The sequence below is a fragment of the Tachypleus tridentatus genome, chromosome 6 (assembly GCF_004210375.1).
Source record: "Tachypleus tridentatus isolate NWPU-2018 chromosome 6, ASM421037v1, whole genome shotgun sequence".
Classification (NCBI taxonomy): domain Eukaryota; kingdom Metazoa; phylum Arthropoda; class Merostomata; order Xiphosura; family Limulidae; genus Tachypleus; species Tachypleus tridentatus.
This window is the reverse complement of record NC_134830.1, coordinates 153,301,309-153,310,023: the sequence shown is the minus strand read 5'-3', so window position 1 is coordinate 153,310,023 and position 8,715 is coordinate 153,301,309. Positions and strand designations below refer to the sequence as shown.

Below are 8,715 nucleotides of genomic sequence, written 5' to 3'. Positions count from 1 at the left end.
TGTCAACAATCTGTCCTAGGTACAGAATAATATGAGTGAAGTTTATCTGTTTATACAGTTTATTGTTCTCAAAAGACATGTCAACAATCTGTCCTAGGTACAGAGTAATATAAGTAAAGTTTATCTGTTTATACAGTTATTTGTTCTGAAAGGAGTCAAACAAAGATTTAAGTAATGCAATTGAAACAATGCATTACACGTGAATATGGATGTATTTAGGTATATATATATATTTAATAATTGATTGTATATATATATATATAACAGTGGTATATTTATTTTTACAATTTAAATTTCCAAAATATCCGTGACAAAATTCACATAATATAAAACGAATCCGCTAATTGTTTTTGCCAGAATAGTATTTTTAGGTGTCTCGTTATTTCCATACGTATAAACTATGTACTACTTTAAATAGTACCGAAATTGATCACCAGGGTAAGTAATGATAAAATGGACGGTCTAAGTTGTGATGTTTGGAATAGGCTTAGGCACACATGTAATAATAACGTATAAGCATCAAACTACGATTCTTACAGGTATGTGTTATCGGCACAGGTTGGTTAATTTACATACGTTAATAACAACACACTTTTAATGAATATATTCGAATGTAGCGAAGGAACAGAAAGAATAAAACCTAAACACTGAAGTTACGACAGAAGTAACTATGTACACAGAACTTACTAGTAAGTAAATACAAAACACTAACTCAGTTTAAAGGTGGGGTGTAAGTCTAGATTATATCATACGTTATTATAAGTTTTCCTTACTGGTGAGTCTTAAGAGCTAACCTTGATTTGTTATTCATAAAAATGGAAACTTCTATGTTTGGTCTTTTTTTTCAGTTCTCAGATAGCGAAATAACTTTCGGAGATGGGGTGGGTGAGTGGGTACTTTTTCCCCTAACAATAATGTAGTACATGTAGATATTGTGTTCATATGTTTACTAAAGAAAAACACTGAACAACAACAGTCTCCACTTGTTTGTTGCTTTCCAATTGATTGACGTTTCATGACGTCACTTTAAGCGACCTCTGAAACCTGACGCCCTCTATCATTTTCCAAGGTATCTATCCACGACAAAATGTCTTGAATGTCAACATAACCAACGTTTCGTCCTGTCGTTTTCGGGTGTCAACAAGCTGACATCCCAATTAGAATGACGTCATATCGTTAGGCCTCGGATCCCCGTGGTAAACTGACCGGTGTAATAGAAAGAGTGTTTAAGGTCCATACCGGCGTGGTAGTGTGGCATTCCGTTGAACGGTGGGGACATGAAGTGTTCCCCACTGTGGGAGAGCATCCCACCACCGAATGCTGGCTCCGAGTTCCCGTGACCGAAGGCATCAGCGCCGGTGGCCGCGTGGGTGTGAGGTCCCCAGCCGTTCATGGCTGCCGGCACCCGGCTGTGAAGACCGGCGCTGGCATTCCAACTGGCAGCGGTCTCCTCGGAGGAGACTCCGGTCGCAGACCCGACAGCTGCCGACCCAGGATGAAGAGGCAGAGGCTGATGATGGACCGTGTACTCTCCAGGGTTGACAGACGGAGTGCTGGCGGGGACGCTGGAACTTAACATATTCAGTACCTGAAAAACAGAGTTGTTAATTTGATGTGGTTAAACGGAACGAAAAAAACAGAAACATTCACTAGAACGTTGGTAACTAATCTACTGGTTAATACACAATTACCAGACATGTATACTGTAGACGGTGGTTAAAACTGTAAGTAGATATAAGTAAACTTTAACAGAGACGCATGACAGCACTCAGAGCAGAAAGAACGATCTCCTGATGTGTGAACTGAAGTCGTTTCAGTGTATGAAAAGAACAACCAACATGCCGTGCAGTCTGGTTACTGGACTGTCTAAAAAACGGACTTTATATTTAAAATATGGATAATCTCGCTGTATAATAATGTACAAACAGGTGTAGTCCACCACCTTATATGGGTGATGTACCAAACAGGTGTAGTCCACCACCTTATATGCGTGATGTGGCAAATAGGTGTAGTCCATCACCTGTTAGGGCAATGTGACAAACAGGTGTAGTCCACAACCTTATATGGGTGATGTGACAAATAGGTGTAGTCCACTACCTTATATGGGTTATGTACCAAACAGGTGTGGTCCACTATCTTATATGGGTTATGTACCAAACAGGTGTAGTCCATCACCTTATATGGGTTATATAACTTTTGAATGTGTACTTTATAGATGCTGTAAATAAAACTTAAACTATTTAACTACTACATTAATTGATAGACAAATCTCCTAGCACCAGTTTTTTGGTTCACATTGGAAGACAACCAGACACAGGTTTCATCACTTATCTGAAACTTGTAAACTTACACTTTTCTTACTTTAAAATCTCCCTTTCTTCATGGGGTTAGAAAATCCTCAACTCCAATACCAAAGCTGTAGAGGGGGACACGTACCCACGGTAGTGACAGAAGTTAATATTCTATTGTTAACATTGAGAAGTTTGTATCACTAATATTACTAAGGCCAGTTTTATACTTTCTACTGAACGTCACCAAATGTAAGCCTGACATGGTCAGGTGGGTTAAGACGTTCAACTCGTAATTTGAGGGTCGTGGGTTCAAATCCATGTCGCACCAAACATGTTCGCCCTTTCAACTGTGGAGGCGTTATAATGTGATGGTCAATCCCACTATTCGTTGGTAAAGAAGTAGCCCAAGAGTTGGCGGTTGGTGGTGATGACTAGTTGCCTTCCCTCTAGTCTTACACTGCTAAATTAGGGACGGCTAGCGCAGATAGCCCTTGAGTAGCTTTGCGTGAAATTCAAAACAAACATAGTATGTAACTTGGAATGTCTAGCGCTAGGTGGCAGTATTTGTTTTCGTGAAAATTAGGATTGAATGTGTTTCTATATCCCACACAGATGTTTTGGTTTGTGTGTGTGCTCAAACCCCCATGAAGTTCGCTGTTTAGTACAGAGGGAGAGATGCAATATAGGTGACATCCTTGTTATATGTCACTATGGAGTTGCTTGTCTTCTTTTGAACCAAAATACACAGTGGTATTTCGAAATAACGGTCATTGGTGTTCTGTGGTCAGACTGATATTCTAATATTAAGTACCTTGGTGTTGCGTGGTCAGATTCATATTCTAATATTAAGTTCTTTGGTGTTCTGTGGTCAGACTTGTATTCCAATATTAAGTTCCTTCATCAGATTTTCGCTGTTAGATCAGTTGAGGGTAGATTCGGATACCCTTTTTGAAATTTTATAATGAATTGCAACATAACACAGTTATCTTTATAACTTATCACTTTCATGAAAATTAAGACTTTCGGAGGGGGGAGGGCACAAGAACAGGATAAACATCACGTCATTAATTCAACAACCTTAGAAAGAAACAAACGGTTTTATAGTAGCCAACGGGTCTTACAACAACTGAAAGTTAAAAACTTCGGAGATCGCCCATAACTGAATGTGTGAAATGGCTATGGTCAGAAAATACAACCAGCTAGAGGTCAGCAACTGTTGATATCCAAACAGTAATGAAAATACAGCGACAGTCTAGACTGACGACATCTAAAAGGGTGTCATGATCTTAAGGTCGTGGTCCTGGGTGAGCAATAGCGGATTTCAAGAATCAAACCCAGAATTCAGAACTAAGACACAGAAGAGTAAAGCTTCTTGTCGATGGATGTACATTTAGGGATAGTGAGGTGTACTGTTATCATACAGAAAAGCTACACAAGGGCTATTTCGGCATAGCTGCTCCAAATTTTGAACTACTGACTGGATAGAAGGTAGCCAGACAGCAGCATCCACGTACACTAAAAAAAAAAAAAAAAATCCTTGTCTGGCTTTGAACCAATCAACGGAGTTGACTGTCACTCTTATAAAATACCCATCGCTGAAAGTGTGAAACGCTTTCAACAGTATCGTAGTAAGCACCTCGGACTTACCGATACGCAACCTGGTACTAGGCCACTTCCGATCGTGACAGTTTCGATTTCATTTGAGCTTCACTGTAACGCTATTCAGTAGTTCATAACTTGTAGCGAACCCACTGTTATACTCTTCTCTTAGCACTGACGTAATTACCTAAATGTTACTTGTACAGACATCCACCAGTGGACGCTCCAGTGTCCCCTTAACCACCGCGACATTTCTCACAAAGACGTAACGTCAAATGAGGACAATTATGAGGACCACATTTCATTGACCAATTTCATGTTTTCAACAGCTTTTCGGCAATTTCAAGGATCGCCCAAGCGTTATTCGTTCCAGTTGTGCGAGGTTATGCGAACGTCGTCAGTGACGTTTCAGTTGATGAAGTGCTTGGATAGCAAAATATATATGAACTAATAAAATCTCTGAGCAAGACTTTTTTCCTCCTGAAGAAAGGCGCTGAATTAAAGAACAGCCCTCTTTGAAAAAACAATTGACAGCGAGTAGACAAAACACGTTCTGTAAATCAGCGTCCATCTCTGTCATGAAATTACTGAAGCTTAAAAGCAAGAAATGTTGCTGTCCACAGAATATAATACCACATGCTCTAGAGGAAGTTTAGGTTGCCATTATTTGGAGCCGTGAGCCATGACGTCACCTCGCGCGTGTTAACACGCTGTTCGAGCTTTTGTAAAGTAACGTCCTTTGATGGGTGCTCCAGTTTTATCGTCTCAGAAGACTTTACTTCGTTTTGAAACGCATCAGTTCTTTGGGAAATGAAACACAGGAATATGCATGTGAATATCGCACACGGCTCTTCTGTGTCTTGGGTTTATATTATTGGAAAAGAGAAACTGTTTTGCTGGTTGTTACAGCAACAACGGTTGACTTGTTTTAACAACAAGAAGGACAGTGATATGGAAAACAAAGTGTCTTCACTGAAGCCTTTTCTGTACCAAGACTTTGTTATAGAAGAAGTTTCCACGGGACGTTACATAATGGTGAGGAAGCGTATCCTCTGGATAACTAACTACACGGGTGAATACAAATAAATAAGTCCGAGGGTTTATGGTTCACAAAAAAGCGTTCTGCCCTCTGGATTTGTATGTTTTGAATTTCGCGCAAAGCTACATGAGGGCTATCTGCGCTAGTCGATCCTAATTTAGCAGTGATAGACTAGAGGGAAGGCAGCTAGTCATCACCATCCACCGCCAACTCGTGGGCTACTTTCTTACCAACGAATAGTGGGATTGATCGTCACATAACCTCCCAACGACTAAAAGGGCGAGCATGTTTTGTGTGACAGGGATTCGAGCCCACGACCCTCAGATTACAAGTCGAGCGAGTTAACCACCTGGCCATGCCGGGCCTCCAACTGAACAGAATGACATATGTTACTGGAGTTGCTTCATTTCTCAGTAAAAATAAAATAAAGGTCATCAAAGGGCTGTTAGGTCATCCAGCTAAGCCGTCCCATGCACTACACTGAACTTTTAAAATATGTCAACCAAACATTTATCAAGCCTTTTCTTAAACTCTCTCAAATTTACTGCACACACCACATCTGAAGGCCAACCACCCTATTAGAAAAATAAAACAGTCTCAACTGAAAAAAAACACAACAAAATAAAACGAGTCTATCAATATTTTTCTACTATTTGCTACCAGTGGGGGGGGGGACGCGTTTTATCCAACACATGTTGCACAACTTTACTTATTGCAACGTCCGATTGAATTAAATTACTAATTTTATGTATAATATTATAACTGATGCGAACAGTAATAAATGTACATGTGTATGTGTTGATTAATATATCTTACTAAGGGGCCCTGTAACCAAGAAACTATTGTTTATTCAACAAATGCTTGATAACAACAACAAAAGAAGTGTTTCTATTAGTAATCCTAAGAAAGTCTTCCAATGGCTCAACGACAGTTTGAAGGCTTATTAACGCTAAAAAGAAGGTTTCGGTACCCGCAATAGGCTTTGCGCTTAACAACAAAGAAACCTAAAATTCTAGGGTTAGATAAAACAAACATCACTTTCATATTTGAGAGAAAGTTTGTTATTTGGTGCACTTGATGGTTATTGAACGAGTTTGATAATAAATTATTGGTTTTACAAACATAATTTCGAATAGTATTTGAACCCTGATGGGACAACTGTAAATCTACAGACATACAACGTTAAAATCCAGAGTTCCGTTCTCCGCGGTGGACACAGTCAAAATGCGGTTTTCTTCTAAAACATACACTGAATCGTATACCAATAGTTTTGTGTCTCGTGACTTAAATTATTCCTTATATTTTTAATTATATTCTGCTTGAGACTGACCTGGGATGGAAGGGTGGAGCCAGATGAGACGTAGCATGAATCTGTTACGTGATTGGTGTAGTTCAAGCCTGCGCGATTGTCAGCCATGGCCACGCCCTGATGGTGATGAAGCGGTACTGAGGACGTAGGCTGAACGGGATGATGCAACACACCTGGATCTGAAAACGTTTTTTTTTTACCTCAAATTATCAGCAATATAAAATGTACAAGCATATTGAAATAGCGTAAGAAGTGATATACGAATCTTTATCTGCAACACGTTATTTGTAGGGAGTATAAAAGTTATCTCTACTTAAAAAAAAAAGACATTTCACGTATAGAAACCTTTAAAAGGTAACGCTACCATTAATTACAGATTTTATACCCATAAAAGCAATTTTCACAAAAGATTAATTATTTGCTCAATAGATGACGCCACAAGTCTAATAAAGGGACAAAAATAAATTTCGTAACTGAAAAATTTCATCAAAATTACTGTAGCCATTGCAGTTCATGGCGTTTCGTAAATGAACTTTAAACACCTTAAATATATTTAAAAGTGAAAATGTTTTGAAATTTTGATAGAAATAAATGGTTAAATTAAAATGGAAAACATTTTCTGTAATGTTAGAGCAGTAACTCAAACATAACTAGAATCAACTCCCTTTTCTTATGTTGTTTCCAGTACTGAAAGTTTGATCTATTATTAGTCTACATTTACTGCCACAGTTACATGGCGTTTCGTAAATAAGTTTATAACACAGGCCCCACTTTACCTTGCGGTGGATTAGAATATCCCGGATCTGTTAAAATGTAGGAGGCGCTAGTTGGGTAGGCCATCGGTAAACCCAAGGCACTGAATCCGGTAAGTTGCTGACTTCCCATTTGTTTCCTCCATCTCGCGCGCCGGTTGCTGAACCACACCTATGAATGTGAGATTTGAAGAAAAAGTACACATATATATATAAATATAATGTAAAAACGTATCGAGGTTTGAATAATATGCCTTAATGTTAGCCCCTCGCACGTGCTCGGCGATCGACTTAAGGGCTTATAACGCTAGAAATTGCGGTTGGATCCATGCAATGGAAACAGTGCAGATAGCTCATTATGCAACTTTGTGTTTGTCAACAAAATCCAACAAACGCAAAGTTACGTCGTGGACTATCGCGATCTATTTACTGCGGGGAAATGAACCCTGGATTTTAGCTTTGTAAGTTCACAAACTTAGTGCAAACCAACCAGGGGACATACAAAATCATCGTGTATAACTTGCTTAGATACTACAAACAAAGTTAGTGAATATCTTCATTATTGTTGTTTTTTTTGTATATTCATTACGGTAATTAATTCACGTAGTTACAAACATCACATATATGTTACCTTCGTGATAAAATCCTTGACTACAGTCATGTCAAATCATCAATAAAAATGTAATTAATTTTTCTGTTTATATAATAAAAATTAATTTTACTGTTCAAACTGTAAAAAAAGACAGTTGTTTTTAATTGTATTTATTTAGCCTGAAATCAATAGAGAGATGAAATGCTTGGGTTCGCTTTCTTGGTTGTCAATATTCATTTAGGCCAAGCGTGTTAAGGCGTTCGACTCGTAAACCGAGAGTCGCGGGTTCGAATTCCGGTGGCACCAAACATGCTCGCCCTCCCAGCCGTGGGGGCGTGATACAGTTACGGTCAATCCCACTATTCGTTGGTAAAAGTAGCCCAAGAGTTGGCGGTGGGTGGTGATGACTCGCTGCCTTCCCTCTAGTCTTACACTGCTAAATTAGGGACGGCTAGCGCAGATAGCCCTCGTGTAGCTTTTCGCGAAATTCAAAAACAAACAAGCAAACAATATTCATTTATCTTTAACCATTTATTGATATATTTGTAAAGTAATTTAGTTTGGATGAGTTCAAGTTCAAAGTTTGCATTTCTTACGTCATATTATTAAGGAATTTTGCCTGGAAATAAGAAACGCTTATTACTTCGATTTAGTAAACAAAATGCAATCCATTTTTTATACCAATATTTGAATTTTTAGCACATCCCTAATCGCATGCTCTACTCTCTAAACGTAATGAAACCAACATGGAAACTTTATTGAATATCCACATTCGTTGCAGTACACTTTGCGAACGACTCTATGTTTGGGTGTGTACAAAAACAGTTGATTTTCTTTACTGGCGTGGTTAATTTAAACTAAATTCGCGTCACCTAAGACTTGTCAAGCAAATTAAAATTTAACTTTCTTTACGTATTGGTAATTTAACACACCATATAACGAACAAGAGAAGCCGTCTGCTTTTTTTTATTGTTACTAATCTCGACAGCAGCACATCACCATTTTACTGCCAGTTTTCCACTTTTCATCTCAGTTTTGATTACAGTTTTCGCGCCTTGAGACAGAAAATAGAACGTACCCGTCAACCAATCAACTTGGCTGATATTCATTTGTAAACGGCCCGTGCGTTTCAA

General features: G+C 38.6%; 1 protein-coding gene across 1 annotated transcript; it reads right to left on the bottom strand.

Moving 5' to 3' along the window:
• Positions 1–252: 252 nt before the first annotated feature.
• Positions 253–7,158, bottom strand: LOC143254112 (uncharacterized). The gene is made up of 3 exons (XM_076508903.1): positions 7,015–7,158; positions 6,260–6,417; positions 253–1,588 (listed from the first exon to the last, which is right to left on the bottom strand). Exons 1-3 carry the CDS (start codon positions 7,121–7,123, stop codon positions 1,169–1,171), a joined length of 687 nt encoding a protein of 228 aa, XP_076365018.1. The 5' UTR covers positions 7,124–7,158; the 3' UTR covers positions 253–1,168.
• Between the last annotated feature and the right edge of the window lie 1,557 nt (positions 7,159–8,715).